Source organism: Piliocolobus tephrosceles, chromosome 21 (assembly GCF_002776525.5).
Source record: "Piliocolobus tephrosceles isolate RC106 chromosome 21, ASM277652v3, whole genome shotgun sequence".
Lineage (NCBI taxonomy): Eukaryota > Metazoa > Chordata > Mammalia > Primates > Cercopithecidae > Piliocolobus > Piliocolobus tephrosceles.
Window position 1 is genome coordinate 2,293,980 of NC_045454.1, and position 12,809 is coordinate 2,306,788.

General features: G+C 43.4%; 1 protein-coding gene across 1 annotated transcript in view; it reads right to left on the bottom strand.

Annotated features, from left to right (window-relative positions):
- Positions 1-3,403: 3,403 nt before the first annotated feature.
- Positions 3,404-12,809, bottom strand: part of NLRP11 (NLR family pyrin domain containing 11) — a 44,859-nt gene continuing 35,453 nt past the window's right edge. The window contains exons 7-10 of the mRNA XM_023184442.2: positions 10,563-10,733; positions 7,179-7,349; positions 6,765-6,935; positions 3,404-3,878 (exon numbers count right to left, since the gene is read on the bottom strand). Coding sequence (XP_023040210.1) covers positions 3,632-3,878; positions 6,765-6,935; positions 7,179-7,349; positions 10,563-10,733 — 760 coding nt within the window. The 3' untranslated portion in view covers positions 3,404-3,631. The remainder of the gene's footprint in view (positions 3,879-6,764; positions 6,936-7,178; positions 7,350-10,562; positions 10,734-12,809) is intronic.

Sequence of the window (12,809 nt, forward strand, 5' to 3'; positions counted from 1 at the left end):
TCAGTGAGATCTCAAAAATGTTAATAAAAAATAGTTCTGTTGAAACTCAATCGTGAATTTTCCTTTCAGTTATTGTACTTCATTGCCCCTCAATTGCTTACTGGTTCCTTCTTAAATTTCCTCTTTATTCTTTATTTGATGAGGAGGTATTCCTCTGGTTTTAGTTCTTCTGCCCTTGGTTTTCTTGAGTTCTTTGTGCATATTTAAGACAATTGAGTATTTGGAGAGGAAGCCCAACGTCTTGGCTTTCTCATAGTGTTATTTTTTCTTACGACTATTATACTTCCTTGTGTGCGCACCTCATTTTTGTGTGAAAAAGTGGACGTTTTGTGTGTCAAACCCTGGAAATCAAATTCTCTCCCCTGAGCAGGCTTTTTTTGTTGCTGCTGCTTGTGAGTTGGAGTCTTGTTTCATTTTTTGTTTTGTTTGAACCTTTGTAAACTACTGTGTAAAGGTTTTACTCTTTCTTCTGCATGGCCACTGAAGTCTCTGCCTTCTGGTCTATTAACAATTTGATGGAAATAAAAAAAAAAAAATGCCTGAGCCCAAACCCAAAATTCTCTCAAGCTTTTTGCCATGGGATCACTCTAGGGGGCTTAGCCAGGATTTCTTTTGGAGACGGAGTCTAGCTCTGCTGCCCAGGCTGGAGTGTAGTGGCGCGATCTCGGCTCACTGCAAGCTCCATCTCCCGGGCTCACTAGCTGGGATTTTTACAACTCAGCCTTCATTTCCTACTTGCCTGGAGCCTTGGGATCATCAGAGGTAAAACACAGGGTTTGTCAGGTTTTTACAATCTTGCATCCAGTAGTGGGACCGCGCGATGAACTCAATCCTGGGTATTCCTCAGTGCTAATCAAAGCCGTTATTATCTCAGGTAATTCTTCCCCCAGATTCTTCCTTAATAGGCTCTTCATTCTGTCATCTGTTTTCCCCGTTAGCCCTTACCTAGGCAACTTCAGCAAGTCTGTTTGTCTTTAAGTGCTTTTAATGACACTGGCACCCCCAAGAAACCGGCTTTCGTCTGTGTAGATCTGAAAAAGGTGGCATAAAGGCAAGCCCTTGCGCCAACCCTTCAAGGAACCACTAAAATAGATGGAGGCACACAACCACAATTCTTTGAGAACAAAGATCCTTCATCCTGTGGCATCAGCATGCTGGCCTGGGAATGAGGGACGCCATGTTCTCAGCAGCCATCAAGCTTCAGAGTGGGCAAGAGTAGGTGGGTGAGTTAAAATGCCACAACTCAGCCGGGCGCAGCGGCTCACACCTGTAGTCCCAGTACTTTCAGAGGCCGAGTTGGAAGGATCGCTCAAGACCAGCCTCGGCAATATGGTGAGACCCCTTCTTTACTAAAAGTATAAAAAATTAGGGGGGGCATGGTTGTGTGCATCTGTGATCTCAGCTACTGGGGAGGTTGAGGTGGGAGAATCACTCGAGCTCAGGAAGTCAAGCCTGTAGTGAGCTGCGATTAGTGCCACTGCACACCAGCCTGGGTGACAGAGTGAGACCCTGTCTCAAAAAAAAAAAAAAAAAATGTAATTGGTTGTTTCCTTTTTTTTTTTTTTTTTTTTTTTTTTACAGAGTCTGGCTGTGTCTCCTGGGCTGGAGTGCAGTGGCCGGATCTCAGCTCACTGCAAGCTCCGCCTCCCGGGTTCACGCCATTCTCCTGCCTCAGCCTCCCGAGTAGCTGGGACTACAGGCGCCCGCCACCTCGCCCGGCTAGTTTTTTGTATTTTTTTTAGTAGAGACGGGGTTTCACCGTGTTGGCCAGGATGGTCTCGATCTCCTGACCTCGTGATCCGCCCGTCTCGGCCTCCCAAAGTGCTGGGATTACAGGCTTGAGCCACCGCGCCCGGCGTGATGATCTTATTTCAAAAACATGTCAGAAAAATCAAAGAATATGTCCAGTTGAAACTACAGTAAGATCCTTTGATTCACCTTCAAGGTTTCCTTCACAGCTGATTATGACTTGATTCTGAAGTCAGAGTTTTGAAAAGGAACATAGAAAACTCTCAGCCCTTTTCTTACCAGGATCTTCACATCATGTCCAGAAGTTGCATTTATCAGAAGTGGCTGAGGTTTTGCATTGGGAATAAAATATTCCCATCAGAGAAGCCCCAGACTCACTGAGGTAATGTCACTGAGAAATACTACAGATGACAGGATCATGGCATCTCTGTGGAGAGATCAGGTCCAGGAGCCTGTCTCTGTAACTAGGGCCTCAGGTGCCCCAGCTTATGGTGACTGACACTTCCCTGTGCAGAGCTTGTTGCCAAGACCACCCCAGTGAGTGCTTCTGTATATTTAGAGCAAAAGGCAGAACATAAAGATCTCAAACAGGAGAAGAGCTCAGAGCCAAGGATGAACAATAGCACTGGGCAAAATAGGTTTACCCCTGCCTGGCTCTGAGCCACACCGTCCATGCCCCGGCTGGACCAAGACAGTGGCACATTGAACCAGGTGCTTGCCTTCAGCTCCTGGCTCAATGTGGGATCAGAATGCTCAGGTTTACTCTATATCCCTGTGTCCTAGAAACACTGTCAAAGGAATAAATTAGGACAGTCTCCTCAGAAACTGAGCCAAGGATCACTTGAGGTCAGGAGTTCAAGACCAGCCTGGCCAACACGTTGAAACCTCATCTCTTCTAAAAATAAAAAACTTAACTGGGTGTGGTGGCAGGCACCTGTAGTCCCAGCTACTCGGGAGGCTGAGGCAGGAGAATTGCTTGAACCCGGAAGGCAGAGGCTGCAGTGAGCTGAGATCGCACCACCGTACTCCAGCCTGGGCGGCAGAGTAAGACTCCACCTCAAAAAAGATTTTCAGCACGTAAAGACCCTAAAACCTACCCCATCTGAGTACGTATCCCCTTCACCTATGGAGGTCTATTAGGTGCAGCCACCGGATGCTTAGCCATGGGGCATGGTAAATACAGTGTCAGAGTTGGAAACATTATCAGAGGATGCCCAGTTCGACTCCCTGTTCTGAAAGAAGGTGAAAAGGAGAGGCTTTTTCTGAGGCCACACATCTCTTACATTTCTCCACAGCTTAGAGAAGTCACCCTTCACCCCATGGAACACACACAAGTTTGTGAGCAGAGCTGGCTGACAGAGAGGGAGATACGGAAACGAATGCCAGTTATGGCGTTAGGTAGATCCGGGATGAATGTGGTGCAGCAGGACTACAGAGGCAGGAGAGAAGATGAGATGAGGATTTCATTTCAGAGGATTCCTAGAGATACCTTCTAACAACTCTCCCTAGACCAAAACAAAAACAATAACAAAAACCAAAAACAAAACCACCAAAAACCAGAACAAAAAACAAGCAACAAACAAATCATGAAAGGATCATAGTTTCTTTCGTGTTACTCCACAATACTCACTGAGAAAAGAATCATGCCTCACAATTTTTTCCAATGCATTTTATCGTTTATTACTTTATATAATCCTTTAAATACTCTTGAGAGAGTGTAGGAATTTTAAGAAATAATTGACTGGATCAAGGTCTCACACACACACACACACACACACACACACACACACACACACACCAAATAGGAAAATTATAGCCTTAATTCTCTTTCATTCCAGTCATGGTAATAATTTATAACAAATACGGTTTATGTAGAACATGATCAAAGGCGTTGCCTAGATGCTGTATTTGACATTCTCATGGCTGTAGCCATTCTGGGAAATTTAAAAAACATGTAATCCAAATTAGAATTAGGTATTACTGAACCTGGCTGAGAAGCAGGTATCACACCAATTTCTCTGCCTTCCTTTACAGACCAAGTTTCAGACAGAAAGACCAAATCGGGTTTTCTTTCCTTGACAGTCATCACCATCCGCAGGGTTTCTGCGCTCACGTTGTTTAACGGAAGCCTGAAGGAAAACAGAGGGCGAACTCTATTAATGCTACGTGTGAGGTCTCGGCTTCGTGGCATCAATGACTAATTCCCCACCTGCCATCCTTTGGGCATTCTTGGGAGTGTCTTAAGCCATCCGAGGAAACAAAAATGCGCTCCAGACTAAAAACCCTGAGAGCGCGATTTCTCCGTTAAGTATTAGAAGGTAAGGCAAGATTTCCATTGGGAGAACCGTTTGAAGTCATATTAGCAGTAACCAACAGTACTGGGCGCTCAGTGCTTCACATGCATCTCACATTACATCCTCACAATGGGGAATGCCATCCAAGACTTTATAGGTTCCAATACTGAGGGGTCAAAGTTTCCAACTGAAATATGTTTACAGGCCAGACCCAGTGACCCACATCTAATCCCAGCACGTTGGGAGGCTGAGACAGGCAGACTGCTTGAACTCAGGAGTTTGAGACCAGCCTGGGTAACACGCCAAAGCCCCATCTCTACCAAAGATACAGAAACTTAGCCGGGTGTGGTGGTGCGTGCCTGTGGTCCCAGCTACTTGGGAGGCTGAGGTGGATGACTTACACCTGAGAGGTCAGGGCTGCAGTGAGCCATGATCTCACCACTGCTCTCTAGCCTGAGAGAACAAGACCCTATCTCAAAAAAAAGAAAAACAAAATTTGCATAGTCAGAGAACAGAAGCACACACCACCACCCATGCTCACGTTTCTCCAAATCAAAGAGGGGGATTCAACCACTTATTTTGTGCCCTCTTTATATGTGAGTGTCCCGATTAGCATGTAGGTACAAATACCTTTATAACCTGAAATACGGTCATTTCTGCAGTTTACTTTTGAGCACCTATAATATTGAAACAAAAATATCCCTGGCATCATGGAGCCCGTGTTCTAGTGGAAGGAATTAGATAATAGAACAAATGCATTATACATTGGAAGGTGAAAAGATCCCTGGGGGAAAAAATAAAGAGAATAAGCAATTTGGAAAATTTGTCATGTTGATGGATTTTTCCATGCATCTGAAAGTTGGACTCCACATCCACATTTATGAGAAAAATCATCATTTGGAGATGACAAGGGAAAAGAACTCATCGCAGGGTCTCCAGCATATTGAGTCTGTGATCTCATTCAATCTTTAAGAGTTCTGAGATAATATCCCCATTTTCCATTTGAGAAAAATTGGATATGAGTGGGAAATGAGTTACCCCGCCTGTATTTTATCAATGAGTCACCAGGAAGCTTATACTTCGTCTCAAAGGCTCAGTCACCTGAATATGGTTTTCCTTCAATAAGGCAGGCAGAAACGGAATGCTAGATATTGCCAGATGATTCTACATATGGGGATAGTGTGAATGGAAACTGATAGGCAGCTTCTAAATGGCTTCTAACAATTCTCACCTTGTGTCAATCATACCCTTGTATCAGCTTCCCCTCTAGCGTAGGCAAGGCCTGTGATTTGCTTCCTTTGAGAAAGAGTCTTGCTCTGTGACTCAGGCTGGAGTGCAGTGGCACGATCTCAGCTCACTGCAAGCTCCGCTTCCCAGGTTCAAGTGATTCTCCTGCCTCAGCCTCCCAAATAGCTGGGATTACAGAGGTATGTACCACCATGCTGGGCCAACTTTTATATTTTTAGTAGAGATGGGTTTTCACTATGTTGGCCAGGCTGGACTCGAACTCCTGACCTCAAGTGATCCACCTGCCTCAGCCTCCCAAAGTGCTGGCATTACAGGCATGAGCCACAGCACCTGGCCATATTTGCTTCTATCCAATAGGCAAATACGGTGAGATGTCACTTTTTTGGCGGGCCCACATAGAATTGCTACTTCTGCCTTGCTAACAAACTCATTGCCTTGAAAAACTTGACAAAGAGTTGCTGTTCGAGAGTTGGAGAGCGAGTCTGTTTGGTGTTTCATTGCCGATAACTGAGGGCCTCTTCCAGCCAACAGCTGTCAAGGTACTAAGACCCTTAGCCCAACAGCACTACAGGAACTGAATTCTGCCAACAACTACATAATCTTAGAAGCAGGCTGATTTTTCCTTTCCCAGATAGACCTTCAGATTTGACCCTAGCCTTGGATGACATCTTGGCTGCAGCCTCATGAGAGATCCCAAGGAGGACCAACTAAGCCGGGATTGGAGTCCTGACACTCACACAGACTGAGATAATGTGTCATTTAACCCCCAAGTTGGTAACATACTTGGCAACAGTTAGCTAACACAGAAAGGATGAGGACTTTTCTTTATGAGAGGAATCTAATGGATCTGGAAACATGAAATAGCAGACTGAGAACTGCCTATTTTTCTTCTCTGGTAATGAGGGGCACATCCAAATGGAGGAAAGAAAATAGAAAATATTCAAACATAGAACCCTTTTTGTCTACCTCAAGTATAATATCAATTGTCATCTTTTACTCACCATTGAATATGCCCTCTGCTGTAAGAACTAGCCATACAGTTTCAGTCTCCCAAAATGAAAGACTTTTTTTTCTTTTTTGTATTTGAAGTTGGCAAGAGGGTTTCTCATCATCTCATAAGTCCTAGACCATCTCAACACAGAATTTTTCCCATCACAGCTGGGCGTGGTGACTCATGCCTATAATCCCAGCACTTTGGGAGGCCAAGGTGGGCAGATCACAAGGTCAGGAGATTGAGACCATCCTGGCCAACATGGTGAAACCCCGTCTCTACTAAAAATAGACATTAGCTGGGCGTGGTGGCAGGCACCTGTAGTCCCAGCTACTTGGGAGGCTGAGGCAGGAGAATCACTTGAACCTGGGAGGCGGATGTTGCAATGAGCCAACATCAGTCTGGGCAACAGAGCAAGACTCAGTCTCTCAAAAAAAAAAAAAAAAAATTTTCCCGATCACCAAGGAAAATAAGCAACTTACCCAATTATCTGAAGTACACAATCTGGGAGGATCAAGCTCTCAAGAAGTTTTACAATTCCTTCATCACCCAGTTGATTTTGAAGTATGTTGAGTCTTTCTAGTGTTTTGTTGGTGGTAAGAACAGAGGCAAGAGACTCACAGCAAGCACCAGTTAACATGCACTCTTCTAGCCTGTAACAAAGATGCACAGTAAGATGGGGCCAAATCCTTGAGGAAAAATGGCAGATGAGATGGGTGAGAACTGGACGTCTACTAAATCCCTCCCCTTATAAGTTTTGGGCAAAAGAATTAACTGTGCCATAACTGCCCCATTTCAAACATCCGAGGTATTGTATTTCCCAATCCACTTCCTCTTGTGCTTTACTTCAGCTGTTCCTAGCTAAAAACAGGGATCTTTCTCCACCAGGCACCTACCCAATATTCACCAACATACAGTCGGGATGTCTCAGACCACCACATAGCAGCTGCATTCCTGCATCTTCTATGCTGTTGCTCCCAATCTCCAGGCTCCTTAGTGTTTCATTAGTAGCAATAACTATGGCAATATATTGACAGATATCGTTGGTAAAGAAACAGCCAGACAGACTGCAAAACAGAAACATGAGCTCGAGTCATGACCACCTGTCTCCAAAGGTTTATTTCACAGAGTGTTAAGCATTCTTGGACCCGTCTTGTGACATTCATGACTAAGGGACTGGTTACAGAAACAAGAGCAGTGTTAACATCTGCGGGTCACTTATAACATACCAGGCATTATTCAACACTCCTAATGCACATTAAACTCACGATGACCACAAGGCTCTTATCCTGCTTTTACAAGCAAGGAAACTGAGGCCAGGATGTTTTAAGCGTTTTGTCCCAGAAAGCCACACACATTCAACCAACACCTTTGCGATACTCAGCTTGAATTCTGAGGAATTATGTTAGGCAAACTCCTCTGAAATTCACATTTCTACCTTTCAGTACTCAGGTCAAAAATCCAACATTGAGAAGGGCTAAACACATTCTTTCTAGAAAGACAATTTTACCAAATGGTCATTCCTCTCAAAGCAAGCAAAGTACTCACGATTGTCCACGTTCTCCCATGTGACGTGCCATCTTGTTTTTCCATTCACATCTCCCCCATTGTCTGCTCCTACAATCCTACTTCATTGCCTCACCACACTGGCTGGCCTTCATGCTAATTCTCGAGCATAGTTGGCTGTTTCTATGTTAACAGCTCTGCACTGACTATTCATTCTGCTTGGAAGCCTCAGTCTAGTGATCTGTATGACTCCATCCACAACCTTCTCCAAGTCTTTGCTCAAATGTCCCCTTGTCAATGAAGTGACATTGACCTTGCTTAGAGATGGCCACACCCTACCCTCGCACTCCCGATTACGTACCCCTAGTATTGAATAAAAAGTTTCCATAGCACTTTTTACTGCCTGATATGGGAGTTGACAACCTTTTTCTATAAGGGGCCAGATAATAGTTTAGGCTTCACGGGCCATGGTGCCTCTGTCACAACTACTCAATTTTGCCATTGCAGCACAAATGTATTCATGAAACACATGTAGATGAATGGTTATGTTCCAGTAAAATCTTCATAAAAACAGGCAAAGGGCCAGATCTGGCCCCTGGGTAATGTAATTTGCTGACCTCTGGCCTAACAATAGGTAAGTTTCTTATGTCCCCTAGTGCCAATACAAGATCCATTAATACATGGATATTTATTCTGTTGACAGATGCATCCCAGCCACCTAGAGGAGTGCCTGACATTTAACATACACTCTACCTTTGTTATAGAATGTATATTAAATACTGAATAATCAGATATTAAAGCAGATTCCAGAAAATCCTATTTTTCATTTAGTAGTTACAAAAGCTGGGTAGTGCATGCCTGTAGTCCTAGCTACTCAGCAGGCTGAGACAGAAGGATCACTTGAGCCCAGCAGTCAGACTGGCCCAGGCAATATAGCAAAACCCTGTCTGTAAAATATAGAGGACATTAATGATGTGCCAACCACATCCATCCTTTCAAACTTAGAGGAAAATAAAGGCTGATAAATAATGCAGGGCTTCACCTGCCCTATGGGAGCTCATAGAGGGGGTCCCTATCCAGGTTTGGGTAGGAAATAGACAAAATGGACAGTTATACTTAAGATAATTCTTGAAGGATGACAAAAGAATATATTTGGAGTCTACAGCAAGGTTCAAACTATGGTCTGAGAGCCAAATCTAGACAACTTTGTTTTTATAAATAAAGTTTTATTGGAACATAGCCACACCCATTTGTTGACATTTTTCATGGCCTCTCTTGAGCTATGGGAGAGTTAAAAATAGTTACGACAGGGACATTATGGCCCACAAAGCCTAGAGTATTTACTGTCTAACCTGTCATAGAAAAAGGTTTCTAACCCCTATTCTACAGTATGAGTGAATTTGTCTCAACCTACTAAGTACAAACTAAGGGCCATGGGAAAAAAAAAGGAGGGTGGGTTATATTATTTTCCCAAAGGCAGTTTTCCCTAAACTACCTTGCCAAAAGAAGCAAGATTCTAGAAAGAAAAGATATCCCTAGAATTTCCTATTTCACCTGCCCATTTGTACCAAATGACAATGGTAACAAGGATTTAACTTTAACTATGAGACAGAAATAAACTTAAAATAAGATACCATACTGCTGAGCATATTCTTATACAGTCTCGTAAGCACTTCAGGAACTCACAAGCCATAGTGTTGCTATTTTATAAACAGGAGATGATTTTAGGATATCAGTTTCTTGTATTTGAGCCAAAAAAAAAAAAAGACATTTGACGTAGAACATTTTCTTTCTTTCTTTTTTTTTTTTTTTTGAGATGGAGTCTTGCTCTGTCGCCCGGGCTGGAGTGCAGTGGCCGGATCTCAGCTCACTGCAAGCTCCGCCTCCCGGGTTCACGCCATTCTCCTGCCTCAGCCTCCCCAGTAGCTGGGACTACAGGCACCCGCCACCTCGCCCGGCTAGTTTTTTTTTTGTATTTTTAGTAGAGACGGGGTTTCACCGTGTTAGCCAGGATGGTCTCGATCTCCTGACCTCGTGATCCGCCCGTCTCGGCCTCCCAAAGTGCTGGGATTACAGGCTTGAGCCACCGCGCCTGGCCTGAACATTTTCAAAAGAGTTCAAATTAAACAACTCCAACAAATTTTTTAAACAATTTTTTTTCAGGCAAGTGGGAGGCTCATTACTTCTGAGAAAATATGAGAAGTTTGATTATTCAGCACCATTGATGAGGCACCCTCAGAAAGCTGTAGTGACTTGTTACATATTTTTTCCTAGAAGTTGCACCAGAAGCCACTGCACAATGCCTAAGTTAGATGTCTTTGGCCAGTACCAGGGGCTTGGATATGGCCACCTCCCCCAGTGCATCCCTTTTCCAATAAAGCTATTTCCCAACAAAAAGATGCCCCTATGATCGCCCACCCCAAAAGATATTCACTGCCTCAGACATCATAAGTCAGGCCAGGGTGGGATCTTTGGGTCCCTTCTCCTGTGGCATTTTCCCATCCTATGTCCACCTGGGAGCAGGGGGAAGAGCCTGGTCCAGGCACCCTTCTCTATGTGATAAGGATCAGAGATTTTTTGAACTCTGCTCCTTCTGAGCTAAAAGTTTTCGCCAACGAATCTTAGCATGCTTTCCTATCTTGGAGAGCCCATGCTCCCGTACCCCTCTCACCCATGATGCCATCTTTGGAATCTTATCCCTGTCACCAACCCCACCACTCAAGGCCTTAGTGCAGTAGAAACACGGTCATCCAGGACAACTGTGGGAGACTTACTACAGCTCCTCTAGCTGACAGGTTGGAAATATCAAGGGAAACGTCACATGCAACACTCCGTAGTTTTGTAAGTGATTCACACACAGGTCGAGTTGTTTCAGATTTGGGCTGAGCAGCAGCACTCTTCCAAGGGAGCTGCAGCATTTTTCAGTGAGACAGCAGAAGACCAACCTGCATGGGGATCACACACACACAGAAGAGTGAGTCAGTAACACAGTGTGAGCGTCAGACAGGGGAGCACCCGAGACCACCCACCCCACGCCCACGAACGCCTCGATGCCCTCTGCTACCATTGCCCCAAATCTCTACCAATGACTTTCTTATTTGGAAAAGGAGATTAACAGTACCCCAAAGAGTGCAGAGGTCAACATAGAGAATGGATAATGCAGAACAGGACATGAGAAAAATCGAACTCCAACTTCCACTAACGGAATAACTTTATAGACGTTACTTCTAGAACTTGGATTCTCCCATTGTTTGATCAAGTATATTTGGATCAATTGAATCCTAAGATTTTTCAGTTTAAAAACTCACATTGAAAGAGTTACTTTGTTATTTATAAGTGAATATAGGAACTGTTGAAGGTTTTTTAAACTAGGAAAAAGTAAAGACAGACAACACACCAGAAGCCTTTTTGTAAGCCCGTTTTGTGGTATCCCATTTTGTCTGTCCAGGTTTAGCTTGTTGCCAATATATGGAAGTTTATTCAATCCTAATCTGGATTTCCAGCTTCTATTTTTTTCCATTATTTATTTTTAAATAATTTTTTAAATAGAGATGGGGGGCTCACTGTGTTGCCCAGGCTGGTCTTGAACTCCTGGGCTCAAGTGATCTGCCTGCCTTGGCCTCCCAAAGTGCCGGAATTATAGGTGTGAGATACCATACCCGGCCAATCCTCTTTTTTAAACCGTTTTCTGTTTGCCCTGGGAATACTGCACTGGCAGTGAGCTGCACTTTTTTCTAAACAGGGGATGGGCTAAAAAGTTGGAAATAGGCCAGGCACGGTGGTTCATGCCTGTTATCCTGGCACCTAGGGAAGGGGACATGGGAGGATCACCTGAAGTCAGGAGTTCAAGACTAGCCTTCAACATGGTGAAACCCTGTCTCTGCTAAAAATACAAAAATTAGCCAGCGTGGTGGCACACGCCTGTAGTCCCAACTGCTCCGGAGGCTGAGGCAGGAGAATTGTTTGAACCGGAGAGGCGGAGGTTGAAGTGAGCCAAGATCTCACCACTGCACTCCAGCCTCAGCAACTCTTGTCTCAAAAAAAAAAAAAAAATGGAAATAACCAATTTATTGGTTGGAAATACTGAATCTTGGCTCTAGTGTGGGAAAAGGGTGGACTAGACCAGAGGTTGGCAGCAGACCAAACCTGGTTCCTCCCTGCTTTTGCATAGCTGCAAGCTTAGAATGGTTTTTGTCCTTTAAAATGATCGGAAAATGTATATGTAATTCTATTAATTTGGGTTTGACAAGTGAAATGAGCTATGTTTTCCTTTGTATACTAACGCATGCTTATTTTAAATCAATATGTACAAGTTAAGACTAAGAATGAGCTAGAGAAGTTTCCCTGTTGTCCTCGTAGAAACCAGTACTACCAACTCATTTGCATACTATTTTCCAGCTGTCAGATTTGGTCACGACCATAAATTTGGCCTTTTACAGGCATTTTCCTCAGACTACAGATTTCTTTCAGGTTTAGGCTTAGAAATTCCTTGCCTACTTAAAATATGTTACCAAAATAAACAGTTTTTGCTTAGTATATCGGGATTATTTTAAATACAGGTATGAACTATGAAAAACTCCACATCCAACAACCTAAGGTGATAAAAATGTTCTAAAAGTTATATTGTAGTGTTGTGCAATTCTAAATACACATTAAAAAAACATCAAATGTGTACCGTAAGTGGATGAATTTTCTGATATGTAAATTATACCTGGAACCAGTAATAAAAAAAAGAAAATCTAGCAGGTTTTGTCTTGTAGATATGAAATGAAACTTGTATATATGAGATAAAAAAAATACCTACTTGGAGTCTGATTATTGAGCCAATGGTCTGTCCTTTTCATGAGATCTTTTACAACAAAATTAGCTCATATTGACAATTACTTACTGCATTCATCTGGGGCCAGATAGATCCTAGAACAATTTGAGATTTTAAAAACGTGGCTGGGACTCTATCTCAAAAAAATTAAGAAAAGATAAAAACATACATAATGCGATATTATATAATATGAACAGGAGTT